Source organism: Chrysochloris asiatica, unplaced genomic scaffold (genome assembly GCF_000296735.1).
Source record: "Chrysochloris asiatica unplaced genomic scaffold, ChrAsi1.0 scaffold00065, whole genome shotgun sequence".
Taxonomy (NCBI): Eukaryota; Metazoa; Chordata; class Mammalia; order Afrosoricida; family Chrysochloridae; genus Chrysochloris; species Chrysochloris asiatica.
The window spans coordinates 12173241-12185806 of NW_006408583.1; the positions used below are offsets into that span (position 1 = coordinate 12173241).

The 12566-nt window shown below is 46.0% G+C and overlaps 1 protein-coding gene across 1 annotated transcript in view; it reads right to left on the minus strand.

Annotated features, from left to right (window-relative positions):
* SNAPC3 (small nuclear RNA activating complex, polypeptide 3, 50kDa) overlaps positions 1–3398 on the minus strand; it is a 32212-nt gene extending 28814 nt beyond the window's left edge. Inside the window, exons 1-2 of the mRNA XM_006864483.1 lie at positions 3100–3398; positions 2384–2461 (exon numbers count right to left, since the gene is read on the minus strand). Of these exons, the coding sequence (XP_006864545.1) occupies positions 2384–2461; positions 3100–3398 (377 nt within the window). The remainder of the gene's footprint in view (positions 1–2383; positions 2462–3099) is intronic.
* Between the last annotated feature and the right edge of the window lie 9168 nt (positions 3399–12566).

Genomic DNA, 12566 nt, shown 5'->3' on the forward strand with positions numbered 1-12566 from the left:
TAAGTGCTGTCATGTTAGTTCTGACTCACAGAGACCCTGTATAGGGTTTCTGAGGAGCAGCTGGTGGGTTTGAACTGCCAACATTGTGGTTCACAGTCCAGTGTTGATCCTACAGCACCACACCAGGATTAGTTGAGTGCTTAACTGTTAAGGCCACCCAGGAGTTCAACAGGGAAGTATGGGGCACTGTATGAGCATACAAAAGGTCCTAAATGGAGTCTTTGATGCTTAGACTCAGGCTTGAAAGATGAGAAATCAGCAAGGCCCAGGGGATAAGGCAGAGAGGGTTACAACAGGCAGATCTGGAGTGAGAGCCAATTTCAGGACGGAAAAGTACTGCAGTATGGCAGCTTGTTGTTGTTGTTAGGTGCAGTGGAGTCGGTTCTGACTCATAGCAACCCTGTGCAGGGTTGCCGAGGCTGTAAATCTTTACGGGAGCAGAAACCCTCATCTTTCTTCCATGGAACAGCTGGTAGATTCAAACTGCTGACCTTCCGGTTCACAGCCCAATTCGTAACCCCTATGCTGGCCGGAGCCCTGTGGAAATACAGCTGGGAAGGCCAGCAGGGTCCACACCAGAGAGGCCCCTGATGGACTCAGGACTTTAGCCAAGGGCCAGCAGCAATTATTTTAGAAAAATTCCAAAGACAGAGTGCCAACGGAGCAAAGGAGTACAGCAGATTTAGGCAACACACCGATGACAGAGCTTGGGGTGCTCAGGGCTTCTACCTCCTGCTGAGAAGTTGTGTTTCCACTCCAGATATACTGAATCATAATCCAGAATCTACATTTTAACAAGATCTCCAGGTAATTCTTATATATACCTAGGGACCTAGCACACTGGCCTGAGGAACTTGTCAAGCTATGTTGTTGCAAAGTGCCGATAAGTTGGTTCCAACTCATAGCAACCCTATATAGGGGTTCCAAGGAGCGGCTGGTGAGTTTGAACCAACAAACTTGTGGTTCAAACGGACCTTCCGGTCCAGTGCTTTAACCCACAGCATCTCACCATGACTCTCTGTTAAAGTATAAATTGGGATAAAATATAGAGGGGTTGTTGTTAGTCCCATCAAGTCAGTTTTGAGTCATAGCGACCCTGTACATGGTTTTTGAGGAGCGGCTGGTAAGCCTGAACCGCCAACCTTGTGATTCAAACAGACTTTGCCGTGCAGCGCATTAATCCACAGCACCACACCAGGACTCCTGTGTAGGGGTTGTTGTTGTTGTTGTTGTTAAGTGCCAGTGAGTCGGTTTCAATTCACAGCAACCCTGGGTTTCCGAGGAGCGGCTTGTAGGTTTGAACTGCCGACCTTGAGGACCAGAGCATTATCCAGAAGCGCCATATAGGGTTGTTGTTGTTAAGTGCCAGTGAGTAGGTACTGACTCATAGTAACCTTATGCACAGCAGAAATGCAAATTCTCAGCAGGGAGTCAAACTGGAATTACGCACTCTGAAGCTGTGTTCTCAGTGATCCTCCAAGAACTTCAGAAATTCAGAGGAGGTCAAGGCAGTATTTAAGTGCATGGATTCCCTAAGGGAGAGAGGTGGACTGAGATAGTCTGGAAAAGGAAATTTAGGTTCTTAAAAAATAGGTATGTTTCATATGGGTAGGGCGCCCTGGTGGCACAATCGTTCAGCACTTGGCTGTTAACTGAAAGATCAGTGGTATGACCCTTGCAGCCCCTCCATGGGAGGTTTGTTTCCATAAAGATGGCAAGGCTTGGAAACCCTATGGGGCAGTTCTCCAGTGTCACGTAAGGTCACAGAGTCGGAATCGACTCCAGGGCAGTGGGTTCAGAGGAAGAGGGCTGTGTGCCCACTGAGTCATTTGAAAACATGGTTGCAAAGCAATCTGACAGATGGAGACTCTATGTGGACGGGTCTGAATGTCTGGCTGTAGAATTTGAAATGAGGTACAGCCATCGACAACTTCTGAGCAAATGAGCATACTCAGTGATAGCTGAGGCTACATGGGAAGGGGGAAGATCAGACTTAGGTAAGACAGGCACCTTTCCAGTGCTCTGGGTGTGGCTCGTGTAAACTATGTTAGCTATGGGGGACAGGGAGAACAGATTTGGCAGGTTTTATAAAAGAAACCAAGGTAGAGTTGAAGTGAATGAGTGAGTATATGAAGGGGACAAACAATACAGTAGGATCAGGTGTGGCAGAACATTAGCTGGAAATTATAATTTCACTGTTAACCACAATTTTCTAGTAGAGGCAGACACAGTTAAAGCAAATGGGGCCAGGCTATAATAGTTGTTGAATGCACAGAGTGGGTATTTGAACTATTATAATACCATTCTTTCAACTTTTCATAATACAACGTTGAAAACAATTTAAAAAATAAATTGTACATGAGAGAAGCAAACTTCTCCATACCTCAACGTCTCCAGGTCAGCGTCCTCTGGGATGACTTCTGGATCCCCGCCTTCCTCAAGGCACTGCAGTTTATCAAGGCTTGAAAATCAAAACGGAAAAAGAATCACTTCAAGGCCGGCCATGCATCTTGTTCACAGCTGCTAGGGTTGGGTCCTAAAAACATCAACGCCCAATTATGAAGCCAGATACAATCCAGCAGGCGGCTCAGTGGAGAGGGAATGGGATAACATGGCCGATTGACGGCGGTCCATACAGTTATACCCGAAGAGGGACCGTTAAGTTATTTTCACGTTTGCGCTCCCAGATATGGCACCTTTTGGGAAAATTGTGTACTATTACTAGTATGCCCGGGAAAGCCTCAAAAGAGACAACAGTTCATCAAGCTATGAACACCCCTCTGATCTAAGTCTCCTATTGTTAAAGTATCTGTCAACGGCAGACACATCTCGTAGAGCCCTGCTCGTTGTTACGAATATGCAACTTAAAAATGCGCCAACAGAAAAATTCATCTCTTCTTCCTCCCAACTCGCAGAAAAGTGCTCACTGCGCTCAAGGGACTTCTTCCGATGTGCCCAACGGAGGAAAGGTCTGGCGGGTGGACGCCTTTGAGCGGATGGTCCTCCCAGCCCCGGGTCTAGGCTACGGGCCCTCCGGGACTAAGTCCCAAGGAAGCCCAGGAGCACAGCTGTCCGTCCCCCACTTGGCCCGGCACTCACCCGCACACTGTCCTTAGCTCGGCAGCCGCCTCCAGGCTGCAGCCCAGATCCCGAGTCACCGCGGCATCCTCCCGGGCGGAGTCGGCGCCCCCTCGGAGGCCGGGCAACGCGGGCGACGGAGGCTCCTTCAACGACAAGTCGTCTGCCCCGCGCAGTCGGCCCCGCCACAGCTCCCCGAAGGCACCCACATGGAAGGAGCGAGTGTTTAGCTCCGGAAGCTCATACTCCGGAAAGGAAACCGGCTCCTGCCTGCCTGCCGTCCCACTACACGCAGGGCCGTCCCGGATGCTTTCAGCCATGTTCACTCCGCTGCCTTCCTTGCAAAAGCTTTGCGATGGGAACTCGCGGAGCGTGATGGGACTTGTAGTTGCGCGGGGCCCCTGGGAGACGAGGGCGGAGCGGCGCGGACTGAGCGTCAGAGACTACATTTCCCGGCACAACCCGGTCGGGCCGGTCCCAGGGCGGGGTTCCGCGGCTCAGTGCGCCAGGCAGAACGCATTGTTCTAGACGCCGGGCGGTGCTGCGCCGGATGCAGCTATTCCATCTTCAGCTTCAGGCTCTCGGGGTTCTCGAGATTACGTGTAACGCCCTTTGTCCCGCAGGGCATCGTCTCCTTTCAATCAGTTCGTTGCTTTCCTCATCGTAGAGGTGTGACCCTGTGTCCCAGAGACTGAGAGACATGGAGGACAAGGGTCGAGTCTAGAAACACGACCAAACCTTCTATCCGGTTCCTTCAGAACCTGCCCCAAAGCTCCAAACCTGTGTGTACGTGCATATATTGTTGTTAAGTGCTGTCGAGTCGGTTTCGACTCATAGCGACGCTGTAAAAGGTTTCCTAGGAGTGTCTGGTGAGTTTGAACTGCTGACCTCGCAGTTAGCAGTCTAATTCTTATCCTGCAGCAATGCCCTTACAATAGTGTTTACTAAGCGTCCAGTAAGTATCAGCAACTACATTGTTACGTGCTGTCCGTCGGTTCTGACTCTTAGTAACCCTACACACAACAGAAGGAAACACCGACTAGTTCTGTGCCATCCTCACAATTGTCGTGTCTGAGCCCAGCATTACTGCCACTATGTTAGTAACCCTAGTGTATCCCATGGTGTGATGCAGAGTAAAGTTTCAGCAGGCGCTACCTTCCAGACTAGGAGGAAAGGTCTGGCTCTGTACTTCAGAAAGCCAGACAATGGAAGCCTGTGGATCACAAGCCATCACGGGACGGTATAGGACCAAGCAGCATTCTTTCATGGTGCATGGGTTCACTATGACTGATCTGCAGCTAACAGGCACAACAACCCTTTCAGGGAGGGATTGTAATTCCCAACTTGTTAAAAGCAAAAGTGTTCTTGTCAGGTGCTATTCTGACCCTTCTAGAGCAACCCTACATATAACAGAGCAAAACATTGCTTTGCCCTGGGTCCTTCTGACAATTGTTGCTGTTTGGACCCATTGTTATAGCCACTTTGCCTACTTCCTTCCTTGAGGATCTTCTTTTTCACTGCTACTCTTGACCCTCTACTTTGTCAAGCATGATGTCCTCCTTCTCCAGAGACTGTTTTTTTCTGATAGCATGTCCAAAGTGCATGAGCAATCTAGTTGTATGTCTTCCAAGACAGATTTGTTTGTTCTGGCAGTTCATGGGATAGTCAACGTTCTTCAGCAACAACATAATTCAAATGCATCAATTCTTCTTCATTATTTCTTAAAATAGAAAAAGAATTATAACGCACTCAGACTTGACCTATACTTATGGATATAGTAGCTCAAAAGAGGGAACAAATCTTTACAGTGAGGATCATTCCCCACCCACTTGGCACACGGGGTTGACAGGGATGGGCAACTTAGATACTGGCTACCCAAAATGGGGGTGCTACAAAGGCAATAAGTGACTGGCTTACAAACTTTCAAGAGGGAGCCTAGTTTCAGAGGGTGAGGGGGAAGGTAGAATCTCCGCTGAGTGGTTTCCAATCCATTGGGACAGGGCTGATGAAAGGAGATGGGGATAAGACTCTTGTGGTTCAATAGTGAATAATTGCTATCAGGACTGACTATGAGTGTTTCAAATGTAAAGGTAGACGTTTTGTCACAAAAGGAGGGGAGTGATTGACTTTGCTGTCCAGGAGTGGCGGTCCCTGGGACCATCAAGGGAGAAGAACAGAGTGTGGGACCTTATTAAGAGAAGCAGTGACGCCAGAGATGGAGGCAGAGATAATGATGTGGAGAGAAGGAGTGACTGGGGACTCTGGGCTCTGGGAGGGACAGGGTCTGTGTGCTGATGGCTGGGGGGCAGGCTTGTGGGGTATACCCTTTGGTTGTTCGATGACGCATAGAGGGGATTGTAATCATTGCAATGAAACCAAATACAATAGGATGAATGTAAAGCTAATGTTCCCCCATGTAAACTGTCGCATAATTCACAATAAAAATTTAAAAAACAAAACAGAAAACCTCAATCAGTCTAGTTTCAGATGGAACATTGTCCATCTCTGAGGCCCCTAAAGGATGTAGCTGGACATCCAATCCTACTTCTGCTATGCCAGAAATACTACAAGGGGATGGCTTTAACAGACAGAAATTTATTTTCTCTCATTTTGGGAGGCTAACATTCCAAATTCTAAGCTCTGAGGGAAGGTCCTAGTCTCCTTTCACTATCTATGGGTGTGGCATCCTTTGGAGCTCACCATCTTCCCCTGGGTCTAGGAGGTTCTGTTTAGGGAACCTGGGTCTAAAGTACACACTCCACTCCTGATTCTTCTTTGTTGGTGGTACTAAGGTACCACCTCAGCTTGCTTTCCTTTCCTTTTATCTTTTGTAAGTAAAATAAAAGAGTCCTAGTGTGGCGCTGTCTCTGGTAGCGTAACGTAGTGGTTACGAATCGCGCTGTGAACTGAAAGGTCGGCAGTTCGAAACTACCAGCTGTTCCGCGGGAGAAAGATGAGGTGTACTGCTCCCTTAAAGATTTACAGCTTTGGAAACCCTGTACAGGGTCTCTATGAGTCAGAACTGACTCCACAGCATATAACAACAACAACAAGTGTGGCGCTGTGGGTTAATGCGCTAGACTGCAAAGTCAATTTGAACTGCAAGGTTGGTGGTTCAAGCTCACCAGTCACTCCTTGGAAACCCTCTAGAGGGTTGCTATGGGTCGGTACCTGCTCGACGGCATTTAACAACAAAAGTAACATAAAAGGCGATGCTGGGAAACTGTATCAGATCAGAGTTGTACTTGAGTAAAAGTATTATATTCCACCCTAATCCCCTTACAACTGCTTGATTGATTACACAGGATCTCAACCCTGGGGATAAAAGCCCATCATGACACAGCTATCAAACCACTGAGAATCATGGTCTAGCCAAGTTGACACATATTTTGGGGGGTTATAATTGACCCAATGACCGAGCCCTAGTATTCCGCCCCCCCATTTGTAACAGCTTTATTAAGAAGGCCTGATAATGCAGTAGTTAAGTGTGTGGTTACTATTTGAAAGGTTGATGGTTCGAATCTGTAAGCTGCTCCTTAGGAAAAGATGTGGCAGTTTGCTTCCATAAAAATTACAGTCTTGGAAACCCTGTGGGGGCAATTCTGCTCTGTCCTACAGGATCAAGACAAGCTGGAATCAACCTGATGGCAGTAGATTTGCTTAACAGCTTCACTGAGATATCATTTGTATCCTTATAAAACTAACCAATTTAAAGTGTACAATTCAATGATTTTTTAAGTATATTCACAGAATTGTGCAATCATCAACACAATTAATCTTAGAACATTTTAATCAGCTGAAAAAGCAAACCTATATCCTTTGGCTATTACTCCCACAACACTCCCCATATCCTCCCCCAGTCCTAGACAACTACTAATTTTCTTTCCATCTTTATAGATTTACCTATTCTCAAGTTTTATCATGATGTTTATTAACATTTATAGAGGAATATCTATTAAAATCCTGAACCCAATTTTTAATGGTCTTTTTCTAGATACTCCAGTATTTATCAGTGGGACCCATCTGTTGGTTTTGTCTGCCTAGTACTCTGTTTCTTAAAACTGACTTTTTTCATTACTCCTTGTGGTCGATTTGGGGTTGCTAGTCTTAGAAGCCGCCTGACTCAGATCACATGACAGAGTTGCTGTGATGCTGGAAGCTATGCCACTGGTATTTTAAATACCATCAGGGTCGCTTATGGTGGATAGATTTTAGTGAATGGTCCAGGGATGGGCAACTGACTCAACTAAAACCAATCAAAATCCTTTTCTGAAATGTTACCTTCTCTGGTATGGGCTGAGGCTCCTCCTGTTCTGATGACTAAAGGATATGCCCCAGCCTGTGTCATTGGAAAGAATTGTTGTTGTTGTTAAGGTGCCAACTCATAGTGACCCTGTGTAGGGTTTCCGAGGAGCAGCTTGAACAGCCAACCTTGCGTTTCAAACCAACTTTGCATTCCAGCACATTAGCCCTCAGCAGCACACCAGGACTCCTGTAGAAGGATTACAGCCACAGATTTAAATAAGCACAGGCACAAGATGGAGAAAGAAGTCAAGTGACGGTGAAGCTAGTGGTGGGGGTCATATTCTCCTCCAGACTTCCCCTGTTGATTTCCGGAAACAAGTTTGTTTTGAATTCTCTTGCCATCTAAACAATAAGAGCCTTCCTGAGGCCTTTCGGCCTTGGTCCATATCCCTCGACAGGGGGAGCTCTCATTCCAGAAAATGAGGTTACCCTTCCTGTGGGAAAGCAACTCTGTTGACCTCTTTGAAGATTGAACACACTGGCTTCAGGGCTGGAGTCCATAAAGGTTCCTAAGAACCAGAGAGAAGGAAGGGGTAGAATCCGAATGGGTATAGCAGGGGAGGGTGGTTCATTGTCACTGGGAGGTGTGGTAGCAACATCTGCTTGGGAAGTGCAGCTGTACAGACCAGTGAAAAAGAAGGACCCGATTGCGCATCTACAGCAATCACAGTTAAAGCAGCAGACTCAGTACGGTTTTATTAGCAGCAAGCACTCCTTGGGGTGGAGTCCTGGTGTGGCGCTGTGGGTTAATGCACCACACTGTAAAACCGTTTGGAGGACAAGGTCTGCGGTTCAAGCTCACACCAGCTGCTCCTCGGAAACCCTGTACAGGTCGCTATGGGTCGGAATCGACTCAACGGCACTTAACAATAACTTCTTGGGGTGGAGCCATAGCTCAGGCAGTTTCTGACCTTATGGAAAATTTGGTTCAAGATGGATGGGCATTGTTGTTGTTATTGTTAAGTGCCATCGAGTCGATTCCGACCCATAGTGATCCTGCATAGGGTTTCCGAGGAGCAGCTGGTGAGCTTGAACCACAGACCTTGCCGTTCAAATGGCTTTGCAGTCTGGTGCATTAACCCACAGCACCACACCAGGTATTAGGACCCAGCAAAACAGAAAGAAGATGTAAAATAGTCCAAGGTCCCAGCATGGGTATTATTATTTAATCTCAAGCCACCTCCAACTCACGGTGATCTCATGTATGTTGTTATTGTTACGTGCAGTGGAGTTGATTCCAACTCCTAGCAATCCTATATAGGATTGCAGTTTCTGAGGAGCAGCTGGTAGGTTTGAACCACCGATCTTGTAGTTCGTAGTCCAGTGCTAATCCTATAGCGTCACATAACAGTGTGATTCCAATCTTGTGGCTTTTGTGCCAGTCCTTTTTTTTGAGGGTTTCCCTGGTTTTTGCTTTACCAACTGTGACAGCTGTTCTAGTTATTGATTTTTCCTGTCAATATGTCCAAAGTAAGTGAACCCAAGTTTCACCATTCTTACTTCCATGGAGCGTTCTAGAATTCATGAAGGAAAAAGCAAAACTAAGATTTTTCCCTTGTGGTTATTAGAACCAACCCCTGGGGTGACACGGTGATGTAGGATTCCATGTCATGAGCTCAGAGGGGTGCTGCAAACTAAGGTTGTTACCTTTTACTAGATTATTTTTCCACAGACTTTTCTTACCCAAGGAAAGGATTAGGAATTGGGAACAAGGAATAGGGAGTCTCCAAGTTTGCCTTTCAGCATCGGCTTTTGCCCTGGGAATGCCTCCAGGAACTCAGCAGGTGGTGATAACCAGGGACTCTGAGCAGGGATCTGGGGCAGGAATGCAAGCTTTGTCTGTGTGTCCAAAATTTCAAAACCCCCACATAGCTAGATTTTTCTTTTTACAACTTGTAACCTCCTGATCTTAAAGTATCAGCAATTAATTTATACAAAAATAAAAAAAACACAATTGTTAAGTGCTGGTCAGTTCTGACTCATAGTGACCCTGTATAGGGTTTCTGAGGAAGGAACTGCCAACTTTGCAGCAGTTCAGTGTTTATCCTATAGCTCCACACCGGACTCCAAAATGCAATTGAGGCCAAACAAAACACACACAGACATCTGGCCCAGGGTCCAGCAGTTTGTGATCCAAGATCTATTGTAGCTCTGAAACCTCCTCAGCTCCCAATGCATGTTCCATCCATCCTTGAAAAACAAGACGGTTAGGAGCTCAGCCTTCCTCAGAGTGAAAAAGCTGCTAATCATCTACAAGTGAGTTTTAAGCAGATACTCTTAACACTTGAATTTATCACAATAGCAGCATGGAACCGAATTACGAATCTAAGTGGGCCCCAGCAGCTCAGCCCCGTGTTGTTCAAGGATCAATTGTAAAATAATATGTGAAATTCTTTCCCCTCTTTTTTTCCCCCCAATGTAATTTTGCCACTGGCCTGTGGCCTTCCTCCCCAGAATTAGATTATAGCTAACTGGGAGCTGATTGAAATCCCATCTGCTTCCCGCCATTTCAATGTTGACTTTACAATTATACTCATATTTCTATCTATCTTCCTTCTTTTTTTTTAAACTGCCTTCCCTGTCACCCAAGCTAACATGTGTCTACCCTTTAGCCAGTGAATAATAATTCCCCCTTCTCTCCCACCCCTGGCCCTGGTAACCATCACAGAATATTTCTGTTAGCATGAAAAGCTTTTCTTGAGTTTTTACACTACTGGTCTCATACAATAGTTGTCCTTTTGTAATAGACGAATTTCACTCAGCGTGATGTCCTCCAGGTTCATTTGTGCTATGAGCTATTTCACAGAGTCTTCATCATTCTTCAGCATTGCATAATATTGATTGTGTGTTTGTACCAAACAACAAAGATATGGAAAACCAAATGAAACAAATGCAGATGATAGTTGTGGGCACCTGAGTTTCAGATAAAGAGTTAGAAAAGTGGATTGAATGTTTACTAGGAGAGAAAGCTGGACAGATGCAACAACAAAAAAAGAGACAGACTGGTTACCAGTGTTGGCTATCCAGACTTGGCGTGGTCGCCTTAAATTTTGTGAGTGGCTTCGGAAACAAAGCATCATATTGGCATTGCAAAAACATACCAGTGACTTGCAGAGATAAAAGTGTATTTTTTTTTACTTGTTCCCCATGCTCCCCTGGTGACCAGAGATGTAGCTGGTCCCCACCTGCATACACCCCGAGTGACGTTCCTGCTCTCCTGGTGGTCGGAGGCACAGAGGCAAGTGCCAATGTGAACCCCATCAAAGGCACCAACCCTGGTGCCTGGATTCAGGTGAGTCCTGTTCCAATCCTGCAGAGCTGACCCTGGCCAGCCCTGGACTAACCCCACACAGGAGAAGCAGATGAACAGCTTTAAGGGGGAATAGTAAAAAAAGGAGGCAAGTGATCTATGTGTGCCAGTTGGTCAGGCATGGTACGACTGTCTTGAACTTTCACAGGTGGCTTTGAAGGCAAGAGGACGGTTGGTGGTGCAGAAACACACCACTATGGCGCTGCAGGATAATGCGCTGGACTGTAGGTCAGTTTGAATCGCAAGGTTGGTGGTTCAAACCCACCAGTCGCTCCTTGGAAATCCTATGCAGGGTAGCTAGGGGTCAGAACTGACTCAACAACACTTAACAACAACAACTGACAAAGAGAAATGTGCAAATATTTTTCTTGTACCCCACATTACCCTGGGGACCAGAGGCATGACCAACTCCCACCCGAGTACATTCCCAGCGAAGTTCCTGCTCTTCTAGCCATTGGAGGTGCATCAAAGTGAGTAACAAGCTAACAGAACCAATCCAGCACCTGGAATCAGCTGTGACTTGCTCCAGCCCTGGACCAGGAGGACTGCTCATCCTCACTGTCCTATAGGACAAAAATACCCTGGTTCCCAGCTGCTTTGGGGTCTGCATGAGCTACTTCCAGATTGAGAGCCCAGAACAGATAACACGTACCTCTACAGGAACTCCACCTCGGCCTGGAGAGTCACTGTCTCATCCCTTACCCACTCACCATGTGAAGTCCTCGCTGGTTTTGACACCTGCCCTGTTTTTGTTTTGTTTTTTTTTCTTTCATTGTTTTGTTTGTTTATTCTTTCTTCCCTTTCTTCCTTTCTTTACCTGCCCCTGGTTTTTATCCTTTCTATTTCCTTTCAGGTTTTTTTTTTTTTTTTTTCTATTTCTTTTTCCCGAACACTTCTTTCTTTCTCTTGGATTTTCTGTTCAAGTTTTGATTATGACATTATATACACACACAACAAAAACAGAAGTGATTCAGTAATTCAAAGGACCCTAAACCTTAAAAAGCACAAGTAACATTGTTGGATTATCCCAATAGACAAGGGAAAATGTGCTTATTATTAATATTGACCATTTCAACTTAGTGCAGAAGTTAGCATCTTACCTGACTGGATTCCTGTTTTTCTGCTACATAAAGGAATTCTAGTTAGTGTATAACGGTTTAGTAAGAAAGCATGACATTTTAAACTTAGTGTTTATTCCCATCCATCAAAGTTGCATCAAAAACTTTGCCCCACTTCCTCATAATCCCTCTCCAGGGATCTCTGATCCCTTTCCCTTTCACTCATCCCTCTCCCTAATTGTGTTTTGTTCGTTTTCTTTTCTCCTGTGGTTTGAGGAAAACATTTTCCCTTTCCCTTTTTTATCTTTCTGGCTTTCGTATTCTTTTCTGTTTGTTGCTTACCTTTTTTTCTTTTCTTTTCTATTTTCTTTCTTGCTGCTGTTTGTTTCTTTGCTTTCTTTCTGTTTTGTGTCTTTTCTCTTCTTGCCTCAGCAAAGAGGAGACAGCAACTGTGCCCATCCGGCCGAGCCACAGCTGTACCCTTTATAGCCCCACCGGCCGGGCAATAGCAAATGCTGGCTGCTATACACCTGATCAACAACAACAACCACATCAGCCAAACCCATCCTAAACTGAGCTGCACAAACAGCAAACAGAGAATGGCACATACACTTCCATCCCTAATCACACCCACGAGGAGGCGGTTGGTGAGTGCCTAAGAAGGCACCAACATCGGTCATCAATTTAATAAAACCACAATAGCACCACAATGTCTCAGAAGGAGCAAGTTCTGTTGACATGAAGAAACAAGACAGAGTGGCTCAGACAAGTTACCAAGAGACAGAGCTAGAAGATGGTTTTGAGGGGGGGAAAGC